General features: G+C 35.8%; 1 protein-coding gene across 2 annotated transcripts in view; it reads left to right on the top strand.

Moving 5' to 3' along the window:
* Positions 1 to 18196, top strand: part of LOC149087972 (protein dead ringer homolog) — a 260666-nt gene that overhangs the window by 124751 nt on the left and 117719 nt on the right. For both annotated transcript variants that reach the window (XM_089243249.1, XM_089243242.1), the window contains exon 3: positions 17937 to 18009. In XM_089243249.1, coding sequence (XP_089099375.1) covers positions 17937 to 18009 — 73 coding nt within the window. The remainder of the gene's footprint in view (positions 1 to 17936; positions 18010 to 18196) is intronic.

Here is an 18196-nt window from a genome sequence, read left to right as displayed (position 1 = left end):
AGTATTATGAAACAAAAAACGGGGTAAAAAATAAATCAAAAAAAGAAACACGCAGAAACTCTGTCCAAGTGCTTTACGCATAATTTTAAGTCAGTCGGAAACAAAGCTTAATCGCTGTATAATGACCGACGTCTGACTACGTTTGTAAGGGAATTATATATATCTTGAATATCAACGTTTCAAATGAAATCCTATATATATATAGTAAGAGCTTTAGAATAGGACTACATTCGGCTTAGGAAGCTCGACAGGTCCTTGGAGAAGTCCATCAATTAGTCACGACGGACAATTTTTGCTTTGGTTTTTTGGCCGATTATAGCAGAGATGGTTGCTCACTATACTTGTTGTACATCAAATGAAAGTTTGTTTTGTAAGCTTCAGAATAGGTTTTCATTTCTTCTGCACCGACAACAGCCCTCTTCTCGAGACCCAGAATAGGACTACATTGAGCTCGAAAGCTGCTACAATCCCCTAGAAAAATTACATTAAAACCGAGGAATGATTTTTCGAGAAATCGGTCGTTACTCAATTTCGTAAATAAGCTCTTTGATTGTCCAATTTCAGAAGAATCAGTTCCTCCATGAACCATACTTGTTGCACATCAGATGAAAGCCTATTAGTAAGCTTCAGAATAGGTCTAAATTCGGCTTGAAAGCAACCACGGGTCTCCATCGAAAGTGGAGGGAAATTAATGTTAAAATTTTCTATTTCAAAAAACTCGGAGATGGAAGTGAAAGTCATTCTTACTGATCCATGACAACATCAATGCAATCATCAGTGCCATTTTGCCATTTGGTGAGCACTAAAGCCCTAGGTGGAGTGTTTGGTTCCAAAGTCACCCACTTGAATAATCTGTTTATTTTGTTCCAAGAAAACTGATCCTAGATTATCAATCAAATTTCGGTTTCTAATGCCTGTGACAAGGTCAGTTATTCAGTGGAACTCGTGTTTTCGGTTTTTTCTTTTTTTCAGGGGATAAAGGTAGGGGCAGCAGCTCCTCGCCCAAGTAGGCGGTACCCGGCTGCCTAAAACCACAAACGAGAATCTCTCATGACACTCAAGAATTAATCACCAACCATAACCCGTGGACCAGTTGCTCAACGGGAGGGGGGGGTGGGGGGTTCTTGGATCCAAAGTGGGCAGGGCACCTTCCTCTCTCGAAATTATTATAGATGTAACCTGTATATGGTGTAGAATTTACAGTAGCTAACCATTGGGCGGAGGAAAAAGAAGCCTAGCTGGCCTGCGAAATTAGGGTTGGTATCTGATCTGATTGGTTGTAGGGGGTAAAGAAAAAAAACTTTTGATATCGATCCACCATTGGATATGATCGTGGGTCTCTACGATGTAGGATTCGATCGCGATATAAATTGAGTCTTGTAACTTTTTGACCCTTGCGGAATTCGCGGATTAATACTTATGTTTCCAATTATTTTCCGGATGGATCTACGGGGGGTGGATAGCCTACCCGAAGAGCCGAATAATATGGGGGAAATTTTTTTTGTCCCGTAAAATATAGGATGAGCCGATGCACCTATACAATAAGTCGCTTATCCGACACGTCACCCTGGATCCACCTGCCTCTGCTCCATTCGCAGCCGAAGATGTTTGCCTTCACTCCATTCGAAGCTAAAGATGCCTGCCTCCACTCTATTCACGGCTGAATTTGTCTGCATTCGCTCCATTTGAATCTGAAGTTGTCTGAATCGGCTCAGATGCTCATCCGGAGCGGGCCATGGGAACGACCGCCCCTACCAAGAGCCTAATTAATATGGCAAAATTTGTCTGTCCCGTAAAGTACGGGATTATCAAAAAAACTTACGCCGCCCCTTCCGTCACCTCGTCCTGTTCTGTCTGAGTAGAGGAATGCTGGAAATTTTGTTCTGTTCGCCTGAGGAGAAAGGGTGCCGAAAAATATTTCGTTTGAGAAGAAGGGTGCTAAGGTAGTTTTCTGTTTGAGAAGGGTGCTCAATAATCCTATGCTTCTGAAGAGATAAAGCGGCTAAAAAAGGTAAAATTTCGACTAAGAAGGGTGCTAAGAAAATTTTTTTGGTGTAGAATTTTTTTTTTTTTTTTTTTTTTTTGCCAAGGGGCTCTGAAAAAGGTTTTCATCTGACGTGAGAAGACATAGATTAGGCTACTAACACAAATACTTGTAGAAAAGCAATATGCAGTAAAACCCGCCTAATCATCAGGGACATCCCCGGACATCCATCAGGAGCGGTCACCCCGCTTTTACGGCCAAATAATAATTTCCCGTCGTATAATAAAAGTATGCATTTCAAACCCCTGATTTACGGCTACCCCTCTTTTACGGACGCCTTTTTTCCGGTCACCGGCGGGACAAAAAAAAAAAAAAAGAATTTTACTGTACTGATAGTGCTTTACACTCGAAATAAGTTAAAGACCACGAGCCCTTAGTCTGCCTGTTGATTACAATAACATTTCTTACGGAAATCCCTTCTTAAGAACCCACGAGTTCCGCGGAATCCCAGTTGGAAAACGCTGCTCCAAATCGTGATTTCAACTTGGTAGATTCACGTTTATTTATATCAAAATCAAAGAAAGAATTTGCCTCGTTTAATACCAATAAACAATAACCGAGTTATCTTCAAAAACCCCGCGCCAATGGTTATCAATTGTCATTTTCCCCTCTCCATCTTCATTTTATCAATATTTCACAATAACGATTACCCGAGCTCCTTTTTTATCTCGTGCTGCTCGAATTAATATCATCTAAGATCCATTCATACATAATGCTTTGATGACTTCCGTGATATCCAGATACAGCAAAAGAAAAATGAATATTCATATTACATAATAAGATAGAAAAAAGAAATTGGCGTCACATCGAAATTGTTCTCCATTTCCAGGCTAATGACTTGGCGTAAACATCGATAATCTCTTGTCGTTCTCCCCCCCCCCCCGCCCATCTTTTCTATTATTATTATAATATCGATCTCATGTGAAAACGGGGTGATTTTAATATAAAAATTCTAACATCCCCATGATGATTCATTCTTCAGAGATTTATTAAAATAGATAAAGAGAGAAATATCTCCATTTTTATGTAAAACCCCCCGCTTTTTTTTTTTACTTTATAATGGCACTAGTTCTCTGTATTTTCATAATGTATTTATGAATTATTTTTATGTATTATGTTGAAAAAAGGGGGGGGGAATGTTTTTTTTGTTGTTGATGTTGTTGAAGGAAAGGGAACAATCTCTCCACTTCATTAAAATCAATGGGTTCATGGCCCGAAAAACGCCATTATCAATCACGGTGTTTCTTGTTTTTTTTCCTGTATCGGGGTAAGAAAGATGGGAGAGAAATTAGAGTATTTTATTTTTTTTAAGGAGAATGGGAGAGATGGAGACTTTCTCCCTCTTTTATCAGGTCTTATTTGGAGAAAATCGCGCATCGCATCTCTCTCTCTCTCCCTTTTCATTTCTCCTGGTGCTCTTTGGAAGTTAATGGCGCGATCCTGGAAGCATGGAAATTTCTCAACACTTGTCGCTCCACTGAGCAAACAGCAGCACTCTTTTCGGCTTTTATAGCCATTTATCACGTGGATATGTTGTGGATATATATATATATGTATGCATAGATGTGCTTTACCCTCTCTTATGTCTGTTCTTGTCTCTTTTCATACTTTGGGCCCAACCTCTTTTAAACTCCTTGCGTTGACGATGTTTCCGTGAGTGGGTAGTGAATACGGTGCGCGGAGAAAGTGAGTGCGACGGGTGCTCACTTGCTCGCTCACTCTCTGGTGGAGGGAGTGGGTAATAAAGCTCGAATAATTTTCACCACTGATTTTGAGTTTTCCCCCCTCCGGGAGACCATGTACCTCACATGTGTTTCGATTTCGACGTGTTTGTCGCTACTGTGTTGCCGTCTTGAGCCGTTGATCTCAGCGACCTCTGGGCGAGTGGCACCTTGAACTGCCGTGACGTACTGAAAGGGAGTCGTAGTCTTATTATTACGTCAGTGTAATAGTTGTACTCGGTTGTCATTGTGTTGTTTTGTTAGGATATTTTACTTTTGCTTTCAGATTTTGAGGGTTCAAGATGATTTGAACGAATGATTTTTGAGAGAATTAAACTACATAAATTAATATTATAAATCGTGTTATGTTTTAATTAAGAAATTTATTCAGTGTTTATAATAGTTTTGTAAAATTTTGTATTGAAAAGCAATTTTTTTAAATAGTATTTTTAATTTATTTCTTTTTATAGGGGGAAAAATGCTTATAAATATTAATTCCATTGGATGATTCATTATTTTAACAGTTTTAAATAAATCGGCTGTTTGTATTCTTATGGGTACAGTTTGCATCTACTCCGGTTGATATAGATCGGTTGTGTGTTTGTAACTACTGTCAAATCCCGTTATAATGAATTTCAAGAAACCGGACGAATCACTTCGTTGTAACGAATTCCAGGTTTTTCTATTGTTCCTGTGTAAATTTTTCTGGGACATTAGAAAAGTGTTCGTTAAAACGGGATTCGACTGTATTTTTTTTTTAGATAAATTGACTGTTTGTCGTTTTTTTTAAAGCGACTGTTTTTGTGTCCACTTATATCAATAAATTGGTGGTTTGTGGATATTTCCTTTATATAAATTGGCTGTTTGTAGGTATTCCCCTTTTATGAACTGCTGTTTGTAGCTACTCTTATGGATAAATTAGTTACTTGTAGCTATCTTATTGGTAAATCGGTTATTTGTAGTCACTTTTAACGATAAAAATCAGCAGTTTTTTATTTACTGCGATCGATAAATTGGCTGTTCATAGCAATTTCTTTGGATAAATTGATTATGTGTAGCCCTTATCGATAAATGGGTTATTCGCATCCATTCTTATCGATAAATCGTCCTTTTGTGTCTACTCTTATTGATAGTTAGGCTGTTGGAGGGATATCTTATATCAATTCTTGATTATTATATATCTTATTATCAATATCACTTTTGATGAATCAGCTGTTTGTAGCTATATATGTATTTTTTTGATAATCAGCTGTTTGTAGTAATATTTCTTGATAATCGATTACTGTTCACATCTATATTTCGCTATAATCGGCTGTTTGTAGCAGTCATTTCTTTACAATACAGTGAAGTTGAAAAAAAAAAAATATCCTGTTTACACAGCATTGCATTTCAATATGACTTAATCCCCGAATATAAATTATCTCGTGGCACAGATTACCGATCTGATTTCACCCTAAGATACCATGTCGTACCATTTCGTATATAGTCGGAATGCTAGTCTATCCTATAGATCAGTGTTTCTTAACCTTTTTTTTGCCCATGGGCCCCATATGGACCATAATTTTTTCTCGTGGTCGCCCTTGTCTTAGCCAGGGCCCCCTCCACGTAAAGGAGTGCGACCCTTCTTATTATTGAATTGATTTTTCGAGCACATTCATATTAACGAACAACTTCATGAGTAAGGTCTACCCCTGATTTAGTGAGGGTTTTCGGGAGCGGGGATGGTTCTATGCAGTGCCATCTCACCTCTCTGGGTCCTCGGGCAAAAGAACAGCTTAAGTATTTACTTATTCGCTCAAATAATATTACCACAGCTGATCGTGTAGACCCCCCCCCCCCATACTGATATCACGGCCATGCCTAGATTGCTCCATGTTTTAATATGACCCTGGTTCCATGCAGGGTCGTTTCAGTAGTATCATTCCTCCCCCCCCCCCACTTCCTTGGAATACTTGTGTACAAATTTGCATACTTATTCTGGAAAAAAATATAGTATCAAATCTCATTATAGTGGGGACCTTGCTACGCACTCAACAAAGCCACGGACTGTGAATGAGTGGGAGCATGTGTTAAGACGGCCGTCACTCTATGAGCAGTTCTGCTTCATTTGAAGGCAGTCACACTTTTGCCTCACCATACTTCACTTGAAGCTCAATTTCTTTATCTGATTTTTTTTTTTTTTTTTTTTTTTTTTTTTTTTTTTTTTTTTTACAGCTAAGCAGCCCGTCATGGCTCATTCCCCCTCAACTTGATTACCCATGGCCCCCTCGGAGTATCTCAGGATCGCAAGGGGGCCAATTGGCCGCAGGTTGAGGAACACTGCTGTAGATCTAGGACTCTGTAGTCCAGGAATTGACCTTTTGTGCTCACAACCTTTGTACCATTGAAATGAGGGAATAGTAGCGGTAGGATAGAGGTGTATATATAGTAGTAGAGAGAGGTACCTATCATCGTTTCTCAACCTTTTTGAGCCCAAAGACCAGTAAAATGTCTGAAGCAAATTGACGGACCACTTTTGTCTTGTATTACGGGATATTCCTGTAATTTTGGTTGTTTCGATTTTTTCATACATTTGTCCCGTTTATTTGGATTTTTAATATTTACCAAAGTCGTGAATTATAATTATGGCAAAAATATAAATATTAATCTCAGATATTTGTCAGGACTTTTTTGTACACAATTTTTCAGCAATTGTAATAACAATTGGTGCGCTTTTTTGGTACTTCTGGCAACGTGTTTCATCGCAATTGGCGATGTCCCGTATTTTTCCTCAATGAAGTATGGTCATCTGAGATTGATCGTCTGAATATATTTTTCGTGAAATACATTATTCTATTGTGATTTGTAGCGTTATTTTTCCACCCTTCAACAATTGTAGGAATAGAATAACCGAATTGCATTCGAGGCAACAAATTGCATTCTCTGGCTAAATTCAGTGATATCTCGTATTTTGGATCGCATTTTCCTCGATGACGTATGGTGAACCTAAGTCTAAAGGTGTAATTTTTATTTGAACCCATATAACCATCATTACTAATATCAATCACAACGGTTTAATAAATTTCCATTCAGTTAGAATTAAATTATCAAGCCCTCCACCGGAGCAACTACGCCGTCGTCGCGGACCACAGGTTGAGAAACGCTGCTATAGAGCAATGTAGGCTCACGTTAAAAAAAAGACGCCATCACAGTGTTCGAAGTCTCTGATCATTTATCCAATTTCACAACCAATGATCACCTGACAAGTCCTGCATATCCTGATATCGAATGGTCAGGCATGTTTTCAAGCAAGTGTTGAATTTATATCTCTCAAGGATGTTAATACACGTGGCATCTTCGTGCATATCATTGTTTTCGCTTGTACTTCTGTTTACCAAAAGAAGAAGATCGTATGGCGATGAAATGTAATGACAGAATAACACTGATTGGTGATAAGCGTATGCTGTATTTAATTCGGACATCGTCACCGATGACGCACGGACTCTTAATTTTTCTTTATAACGTCTCAATAACACTTCCTTGTCCATTAGAAATTGATATCTAAATTCCTTATATTTTTTTCCCCATAATCCCGTGTCTGGTGTAATTTTTTTTTTTCCGGCTGAATTTGCATGTTTTAAATCGAAATAATTCCACATATTTTAATTTTCAAAGTACATCGAGGAGGAAAAGAGAGTTTTTAAAAAAAAAAATGTCCTCATTGTCTCAAGAATAGATGTCTTGTTATCTTTGATGTCAGTCGTGATTACATTTCAGTGGAATTTCCTAACGCTCTGTGTGCCTTGCATATTCACCATAATGACTATTATTACATTAATTTTTATTTTCAATAGGAGATAGAAGAAAGTGAAAATCGTATTTTTGAATATTTGAAGGATTTTTCCGTATTATATTAAGGTAAAAAAAAAAATTGTCGACCCTGACAATGTGGTATTTGAGGAAACAAAAATAGAAAGGGTCAATTTGTAACGCTTATTGATAACAATAACAGCGACCCATTTTCTTCCACCGTTACCCTGACCAGACATCTCAGCACTGTTTTTAGGTTGTGACGGGATAACGTGAATGAGCAATATACAGTCGGTGACACTTCGGATGTAACGTCAATAATTTGTGGTCCCGGCTGATTTCCCCCCGTAGAGAATAATGTTAATGGATCTTGCCTATAACGTGTGTCGATGAAAATGCAATGATCTCTTATATGACGACGAATTTTTTTGCCGGTCCAACCCGTTTTTATGGCGTTTTCTCAAGAAATTTTCGTAATTAGAGCTCAGCACGTCAGTGCAATGCTTGTTTTTTGTTCTATCGTGCCGAACGCTAAAAATATTTATTACGCATGTAATGCTCTGACTTGCAGATTGACATGCCACGTTTACGGAAAATTCACGTATAATTTGCCCTTCCCGACCGTTTCTTATGGGAAATGTCCCCTTTTCTTTAACGAGGTTTACTCAAATTTCTAGCCTTTGTTAGAATTAGGGGGGGAGGTGAAGATATAATTTGAGTAGTTTATATATTCTGTAATGAATGCGACTCTATAAGTATTAATCTCATATTTCCCATGTTCATTTTTATTCAAAAGTGAAATAAACTTTTGTAGCCCTTTTTTTTTTGTGTGATTCCCAACTTCAAGGCGCGAATGCGAGCCGATCTCACCGTTAAAAAGTCTCGCCACAGAGAGCAACATGCCTACAACGTTACAAATACTCAACCATTACACTTCACTCACAATTTGAAGTATAGATGGCAGCAGTGAAATATCAGGCACAACACTAGCTGGCAGAGACCCTGGCCTTCATTCATTCAGCCTTTTTTTTTTTTGTTGCTTGTATTACTATATTTCACCTACAATTCGCAAGATTTTCGGCGAGAAGTTATAATGTCCCGTATCTACGATTACAATTTCCCCTATTATTTCCCGATCAAACTATGGTCAGTCATGTTAAAGTAACAACTTCGTGATTTGCTGAAAAATCACCGCTGAGAAAATTCACCGAACAGTTTGTCAGCAGTGAGTGAGTGTGTGACCGAATGAGTTGTTGAGTGAACTATCTAAAAAGTGAGTGAGTTAGTGACCAAGTTGGTGAATGAACTAGCGAAAAAGTGAGCGATTCACCGGTTTGAGTGACCGAGTTAGTAAGCACGTGAGTGGCCAAGTGTGTGACCGTATGAATGACTAATGAGAGAGCGATTGAGTGACCGTATGAGAGAAATCGTGAATGGATGAGTGACTGTTTGAGTAAATTGAGGGAGTAAGCGAGTCATTGACCACATCAGTGAGTTAGCGACCATATGAGTGACTCATTCATTTGCTTACCTGCTCACTCACTCGTTCATTTCCTCATCTGGTAACTCATTCACGCATTTGCTCAATCACACTCCCTGAGTCACTTGATCAATTGCTCACTGATTAACTCACCTGCTTATCCACTCACTCACTTAGTCGGTGAATTTTCTTGCGGTGAATTGTTTTCGATGAATTTTCCGCGCACTCCATACAGAGTATTTGATCGCACCTGATTATATTCTTCGTCGAAAAATGTCTGGAAAATGTTAACCTCGGTTATATAACGACAAAATTTTTCACAATTTTCAATGTCGTTTCAACCGAGTTAGACTGTAGTTAGCGAGAATTGACAGGTTGTCCCGGTTTTACGTCTCATTGAAACCCAGGCATTTCATTCATCGATATACATATTAAGCAATATTAGATAACGAAATAAACGTCCAATCACACGGGAATTTTTTAAAATGAACACCTCCCTCTCTTCCAGTCAACGGATAACCATCTCTGTAATAATATGTAAATTCCATAAAGTAAAAAAAAAAACATATATATACGAGAGAGTGAATAGCCTCATCTCTCTTGATTCCACGGACAGAAATCATCAACGAGGATCGGGGAGAATAGCCCTCGATTAATCTGCGTCCATCATTCAAATCCAATTATCAGATATGAAGAGAAAGCGATTCATTTTACGGAATATAGTGGGGGCCCAATTTTTTTTTTTTAGTATTCTTAACTATTTACTTGGGGGTAGAGAGTTCGGTGGAGGGGCCCACGAGACGAAGTTAAGAAGAAAAATTGTTCTAATTACTCGGTTGTCCATCTCTTTAGAATCCGGTTGTCAGACCCACCTCCGGACTGACATCAATATCCACTGACTCCTCATCCATTCTTCAAGACGAAGATATCTCTCGTATATATATAAGAAGTATGACATGAAACCAATTCGTGGAGAAGAATTATTTTAATTGAATTTTAACGAATCGTTTGTGATTATTGTTCTTTTTTTTCGGGGGAGGGGGGGGGGGGGCTTTTCTCGTTTTGGGTCATTGGTTCATGATATAACATGCTATAGTATAGGGTGGAGTGGATGGACCCCCAGCGATGGGGAGGGCGATTGTTTTCATTTCCAATTTTCATTTATTTCTTGTCTTTCTGTCACGTGATTTGGATAATTATTATTATTTTTTTTCTTCTTCTTTGTATGTGAAGATGGATTAACACTTCATCTTGATGATGGGCAACGCTTTGTCCGTCTCGTCTCAAATGGGGAGGGGGGAGATAACCATTTTTCGAAGTAATATTTGTTCGGTTTGTCAGTGGCTTTTCAATATCCAAACATTGATTTTCCGCTTGTCATATTCCTGATTCCTCTTTTTTTTTTTTTTCATTTACGACTATCAACACTATTGTATACATCTATTTCTCGTATTTTAGAGGGGAGGACCCTCATAGCTTCTTTGAGGCATTTTACCAGGGATCTTTAGCGGGGCCCCCCAGAGGCCGAGATTTTTAACAGATCTCTCTGGTACAGAGAAACTTTTAATTGCGTAGAACTTCATTAAATACGAAATCAGCGGATTAATATTATGACTCACTGTATGAAATAAGAAGAATATATTTTATTTAGTGACTAGGCGTGTTTCTAAATTTTACATCGCCCTGACCCCCCCCCCCCCGGCTTTACATCACATTTTCTTCTTGTGCATCCCCCTCCCTCCCGATTTTAACCACCAGCTTGCTCATTCAAGAACGAGGCCTATTCTATCTATTGATTTCTGAGTAAAAGAAATTATTATCTACAAAATTTATATAAATAAGATATATTTTCGAGCCCCTCTCTCCTCCACAATCCTCCCTTTGTGGGTTTCAAAAGTAGCCAAATGTTTTTTGTTCGTTTCACACCACGTTGCACCTAAATACTTCATTTTTCCACATTTATCAGCTATTTCACAGCTCTTTAATTGCCAAGCATTGAAATATCCAGAGGAGAGAAATTTTGAGATGCTTTATCAAGTTATGAGGTACAATGAATGCATGACAAAAAAAATATCGTCAATATTTAAAAACTTGGGGGGATGCTGCACTTCAGGGAACACACTGTATTTGTTTGATTTACATAGATTTGAGTAGTTTAAAAACGTCATTTATTGTTCGCCAACTTTTCTATCATTGTTGAAGAATGCACTACAAATATGTCCACCTCCACACGTGGTATTTTCCTCCCAAAATGCAAGGATCAAAAATCTTTCTTTGCTTGGCTTGTCAAGAAATAGAAGCCGTGTCTACCTTTGAGCAATTCTGCTGGTAATTAGAGAAACTTCTTTAAAACATCTCGCAAGTAGAAATCGAATGTTTAGGAGTTGCTTGGAAACATGAATACCGAAACGAGCTCAAAATATGAGTGCCTTTATTCGTGAAAAATAAGAAAACCATGTTATGTGCTTAAGATCAACATTGGCAGATAAAGGGTTAATCGTCTGCCATGGGCTTTTTTTTTTTTTTTTTTTTTGCCTGATTTCCACCCGTTTCTTTCTGTTTCAGGGCCGCTAGTAGTAAGCTGTTCAGCCTCACGACTGACCACTAACGTAAACTTACCTATATAAGACGAAGCACCCCCTAAATAGCACGTTCATGTGATGTTTCCCATCCCGCCTCCTACTGTCACGTGGTCACTAATTTTTGTTTAACGTTCTGTCCTCAAAAGTGTTTTTTTTCCCCCTGCACGCGAGAATAAAACACTCTAATATTTTCAAAGTTTAAATGAAATTAAATAGCCTACTCAATGAGCACAAAATTTTCGGAAGTGATGTCAAACAGGTCTTGGCAAATTCCAAGTACCAGGTCGCCAAGGCTACTAAGAAATTGTCATTGGCGCCTGAATTTTTTTTATGAGGGATAACTGAATTGGGGACTCTGGACCGCACAAAATTTTCGGGATAAATGTGAAAGGCGTTTTCAAGTCATCGGAGAAATCAAGGGATTCATTTCGGACCACTTTTGTCGAGAAAAACTGCTCGACTCCTATAGAACTTAGCCGGCACCTAAACCTTTTTCTTCTGAAGCGCCGGTATAAATACAAAATTGCGTAGACATGGGGTCGAAAATTAAAGTTTAGTATTGAAAGAACATATACGTAAGATAGCGATTAGATTGTAAATCAAATTGCGTGATGAAGTTAGATTTATTTTCCCATTTTTCCGGTCCTGAAATTTCGATGAGAAAATCTTAAAAAAATAAATATTATCAAATTATGAGAATATATATGTACTACGTGTGTGTGTGAAGAAGTTCGTCGTGTATCACTTCCTCCTGGTTAAATGAAACAAAAGGCAGCTTCGGCCAACGAACCGTTCAAAGACACAAGAGAGAGAGAAGCTCTCTTTCTCATTATTTAAAGTTTTCATCCAGTCAGTGAATATCGACTTAATGAGGGTCAAATGAGCGGAATAAATACCCTGCGCTGCCTAGTCAACCTAGTACAATTTTTCGCTGAGCTCGTGTGTGTATGTAGTAAGTAAGTACATTATACTATGTCTCGATCACTTGCCTATAGGAGCGTGAAAAAATTATTGTAGCAGCCAGAGCAGTGAAACACATTTTGCTTTTGTGATTTTTCGTGGTTGTCTCTGTCGCGATATTCCTCTCTTTATCTCTCTCTCTCTCTCGTTGTTGGATTTCGTACCGAAGATTATTCATTAATTGATTGGAAATTCCTTGATACGAGATCAATGCATTTATAACAGATGTAAAAGGATTTTTGTGCGACTCTTAATAAAGCGTTATTGAATGAAAATATTTGCGATTTAATTCTATCTATTTTCCATCTTGTTAATTATTCAATCTAATTAACATTATCCCGCTTATAATGTCAGTTTTTGAAGTTCCTTGACAGCATAATTTATGAATCAAGCAATTTTTGTTCTGTTCCCCAAGAATGACTTTATACCGACGTTTTTTTTTGGATGATTACACACTTATTGATCGTTAATTTATAATTTTATTAAAATTATAAACTAGTTATTCCAGCTGAATTGTTTCAGGCGTATAAATAAGAATTTCTAAATACTATGAGATTTTTACCACTTTTAACGCCACTCCGCTTATAACGTCAGTTTTGAAGTCCGCGGGGGAGAGTCATAAAAGTAGAAAATTGGATCTTCTCATTATTAAGTCATTCCGTTTACGAATCTATTTTTATTCGGTTCCCAGGGATGACGTTATACCGAGGCCTGACTAGAATTCGCTTCTATGAATTTTTTTATAATTATTCGCAATAATAAATTGCCAATATATATATTTTATAAATTGTCATTCTCCCTCGAACGAATTTCACGTTTATTCCCACAAATTTTCACTGTTGCAAAATAAATTAATAATTAATGCTCATTCAAAAATATTAGCGACTTGTGTGAAAATTTCATGGTGAAATAAATTCTTGGAAAATAAATCTATTTCTCGAAATTTCTGAAATGGCTTTTTTTTTTCATTTTCAATTTATTACATAACTCATAAAGTTGCTGCTTTCGGTTGGTGGTATGGACTATCATTATGACTTATAAGAAAATTTCTAAAAAAAATATATTTTATTTTGAATTATTTGGATTTGTGTAAATAGTTGAATTATTGTAAAGTAAATGTGTGTCAGTATTTCTGAAATGTCTTCTTTTTACCCGGAAATTTACGACAAACAGTTATTACATCCAATGTTAAGTAAAAAATATCGATTTTGGTTCGTCCGTAAAATTAAAAATTTTATTATTAAATTCAATTTTATTTATATATATATTATATTTTTCCTCTCAAATGTCTGCATTAATAAACTGATATTCTGTATATCCAAAACAAAAATTATTTTAAATAACCAAATATAGTAATTATGTATATATAAACCGGTTTCCATCAAATATGAAATATTTTTTATTCACCTTTTTGTTTGTTCTTCAGAGAATAATATTTATTATATTAATCCCAAAATTTACTTTGATTCAAAAAGAAAAACATTAAATATACATATATTAACATTTTTTTTTAACGTTACGTAGAGTATAATCTCCATTTAATACCTATCTCAGAAAGTTCAATAATGGAGAAAAATAGTAACTGTGGAGTATAAATATAATAATAATTATAATATTCGAAAAAAAAAAAAGAACATGGTATTCAAATAAAATCATCCGTAAAGCTATAAACCAAATATTATCCTGACGATTGACTGCATCTGTTTGTCTATTTCATTATTTTCAGCAACACAAAAAAATTGAAATAAACGGGGTTTCTCCCTCGACGGGGGGAAAAAAATAATAATTTTCTCATGAAAAAATCCAAAAAAATTGATTTTTTTTTTTTTTTTTTTTTTTTTTTTTTTTTTTTTTTTTTTTTTTTTTTTACAATTTGTGGCAATTATCCAGCTTAAAAGGAGAGGGGGGAAAAAAAAGAGTCGGGAATCTCTCTCTCTCTCCGATTTTTTCCTGGATTTTTTTTTTCGCGCTTTTTAGGAAAAAAAAGAGGATAATATGCTTGATTTGATTTTTATTGTTATTTCTTCTTAGCGGGGTGAAAGTTTCTTTTCTCTCTTGTGAGAAGAAATTGAGTGATACTAAGTATGTTGTTACTTCTTGAGAGGGGGAAATATAAGAAAAAAATAAATAAAGTAAAAGAGATAAAATAAATAAATCAGCTTGAATAAATAAAATTTATCTCTTTCCACTCTTATTAAATTGCGTGGAAATGAGCTTTTATGTGTAGTTTTTTTCCTCCTTTTCGTTTTTAATGGAATGATTTCTTCTCTTTTTAATGTCGTGATTTTATTCATATTTTTTTTGTTATCGATGATTATCCATTAATTAAAATTTTTTTGGTGGAATTAAAGATATTATTTATATTTTTTGAATATTTAATTCACATGCATTATCCACTTGTATTGGTCATTTCACCCATTTCGTTGATTTTGTTTTCTTTTGTGTCGGATCAATTGCTGTTGATTAAAATGTAATTGTATTTCAAGGTAAATTTTATGTGATTTATCGAAAAAATAGTCAAATACAGATAGTATTATGGTAATGTGCTGTTGGATTATTTCCACATTTTTATTTATTTCCTTCAAATTAAATGGATCATGATTAATTGGGTTTTTTTTTTTGCAATTGTTTTCAATTTTTAAAATAAAAATTTCCAAATTTTCTTTCGTAAGTTGAATATCTTAAAATTCCGAACAAATTTGAATTCTAGAAAAAGAAATCATGTTGGTTTTCATGCGATTCTAGCAAAAGCCTAGAAATTTAAGTAAGCCTCGTTAAAGGACATTTACTATAAGAAAGAGTAGGGAAGGGCAAATTATACGTGAATTTTCCTCGGGGGGGGGGGGGGGGCATGTCAATCTGCAAGTCGGAGCGTTACATGTGTAATGAATATTTTTAGCTTTCGGCCTGACTCATAGAACAACACACGAGCATTGCATGGATGCGCTGAGCTCTAATTACGATAATTTCTTGAGAAAACTATAAAAACGGGGAGATGGAGACGGCGGCAAAAATTTGTCATTATATAAAGCTCCGTTTTTCTATTTCCCATGGAAACGGGGCTTAAGAAATCATTGCATTTACATCGACGTTATAGGCAAGATCCATTAGCATTATTCTCTATGGGGAATCAACCGGGACCACCAATTATTGACGTTACAGCCGAAGTGTCACTGACTGCATGGCCCACTTTGGTTCTCCCGAAACAACCTAAAAAAATTATCGGGACGTCTGGTCAGGAAAACTTAACTGAGGGAGAAAACGGACCGCTGTTATTGTTATCTACAAACTGGCCTTTTCGAATAATTTTTTGTTACCTCAAATACCACATTGTCAGGATCAAAAAGTCATTGGTTTTTTAATGCTAAAATATCGTGTGTGTGTGTCTTCCCCCCCCCCCCCCATAACGTTTCAAACGTATGTATTTTCTTTTTCGAGATAGTGTACATTATTGTTTTTTTTTATCTTCATTTGATGATTTAGTGATCATTTAAATTATTCCGTTTCCCCTATAAGTAATTTCATCTCTTTCATTGATTCCCCCCCCCCCATTATTTGTCGAAGAAAAGGTTGAATAATATATGAAAAAATTGATGCTAATAAATTTAGAAAAAATTAGAGTAAATCGTACTTATTTTTAATCACAAGTTTAATTTAATTACAGTACAGTAAATCAGTTTAAAGAGTATATATTTTTCAATATATTAATTTCCATCTTTTTCATGATTGTGTAAGAAATATTTTAAGTGAAGTTATAATTTTTTTTAATCGTCATTTGATGATTTAGCTATTTAAAGTATTCCATTTCACTGTAGTGTAATGTTTTTCATGAAAAAACTTATTGATTACATTGAAACTTCTCCGATGGCTAATATTTTCTGGTCAGAAATTTTTCTATACACATTAGTACAATTCCATTTAGAGGCCACATTCCCGGACTGATTTTTTTAAGAAATTGTTAGAAAAAATTATAATCTTCACTGTTTATCGACATTTTCTAGATTGGGCTTCATATTTTATCATTAGAGCCCGGAAAAAGCTCAGTCAAAATGCCATAAATTACTTTTTTTTGCCTATTGTCGACATTTTTTGTAAGAATTCCTTTCTTGAATTTTTCCTGTCGTGGGTGTCTATTTCGATGCTGTTTTATGTTTATTTGTGAATTACAGCAGCCATATTCTGTAGAACTTGGATATTTTTAGTATAGAGTACTGCAAAAAAATTGTTCTTCGTGAAATTTTCAAACCTTTGTTTTAATTATTATCAGAAGGCCTTCCTGCTCCTGTCCTCATCTAAGTGCCGGAGAAATAGGAAAATTGGTGTTAGACATAGAAGTAACAAATTCTTTCCACGATACTATACATAACTTTCTCAGATAGCAATCAACATACCGTAGAATTCGCATCGAGAATAAGAATCCTAGATGAAAGCAACCCATTGTTTAAGAAAATCTGAGAATAAATTAGAAGTTTGGTTTTCCATGTGCTTCTCTTCCTATCGCATGTCTTTCTCGTGCATTGCACAGCATTGTAGTGGGTAGATGACCGGTGACTGTCCCAATAGCCATTGGTTGGCATCATAGCTACAACAGGGCGAGGTGAAAGCTGATAACCCTAGAACCAATGTTATTTTGATTGTATTTTTTACACGATAGATAAATGGACTGCAAACAATCATAGCAAGTTAATTGAGATATTCAAAAATCATCTCCAGAATTTGAGAGATCGATGCAGACCGACCGAATACAAAGCTTGAAATGTGAAAATTTTGAGGAAAATATGCCGGTATTATGAAAATATCTTTTAAATAATTCCATATGAAAACGTTATAGTGTTTTGATGCAGTATAACTGTCTTGGCATTTCAGGTTGCACTAATTGGCACATGTCAGCTAATTACATATTAAGAATTCGATTGAATCTAACTCCGACCTAATGTTGAGGGACCACAAGCATTTTTTCTTTAGCATGATAATATCACAAACTTGGCTAATAATGCAGTTATTTTAATCTATTATTGAAACGGTAGATTGGGTAAGTGCAGCCAAGATTTTAGACAGTTTTCGTAGGCTTAATATCGTAGCTTCTACGTACTTACCTTTTTTTTCATCACATATAAATTCCTTTTTTTAGTACTTAGACATTTTAGTACAGACATTTTTAAGGCCGCCTTCTATTTTGACCATTTTTAATGCCCGAACTTCCGGGCTCTATTTATCAATAAGTGTTCGAATCGCAATTTTGAACAATATTCTACATGAATATTAAAATTTAATTCATTGTTATCGATAATGAATTGGTTTGATGATATTGAAGTATTGCATTTGGTTTGAAATATTGAATTTTTCGTCCTTTTTTTCAGTTATACGAACTGAGTGATGATCCAAAGAGGAAGGAGTTCTTGGACGATTTATTTAATTATATGCAGAAACGAGGTGAGTGAAATCAAGCAATAGAATCATTGCGTTAATCTATGAATTTCAGTTTTAATTAAGGGGGTAACTAATATATATTTAACGCGGAAACAATGGAAGTGTTATCCGTTCCGATAATAATCAATGGGGGTAAAAAAAAAAAAAAAAAAACAATTAGCTAGTGGTTTCGTGTGATTCGATTGACAAG

The sequence above is a fragment of the Pholcus phalangioides genome, unplaced genomic scaffold (assembly GCF_987345545.1).
Source record: "Pholcus phalangioides strain wild (caught in Gottingen) unplaced genomic scaffold, Ppha-v1.0 ptg000003l_1, whole genome shotgun sequence".
Taxonomy (NCBI): domain Eukaryota; kingdom Metazoa; phylum Arthropoda; class Arachnida; order Araneae; family Pholcidae; genus Pholcus; species Pholcus phalangioides.
The sequence above is the reverse complement of the archived record's forward strand: the minus strand, read 5'-3'. Positions and strand labels throughout refer to the sequence as shown.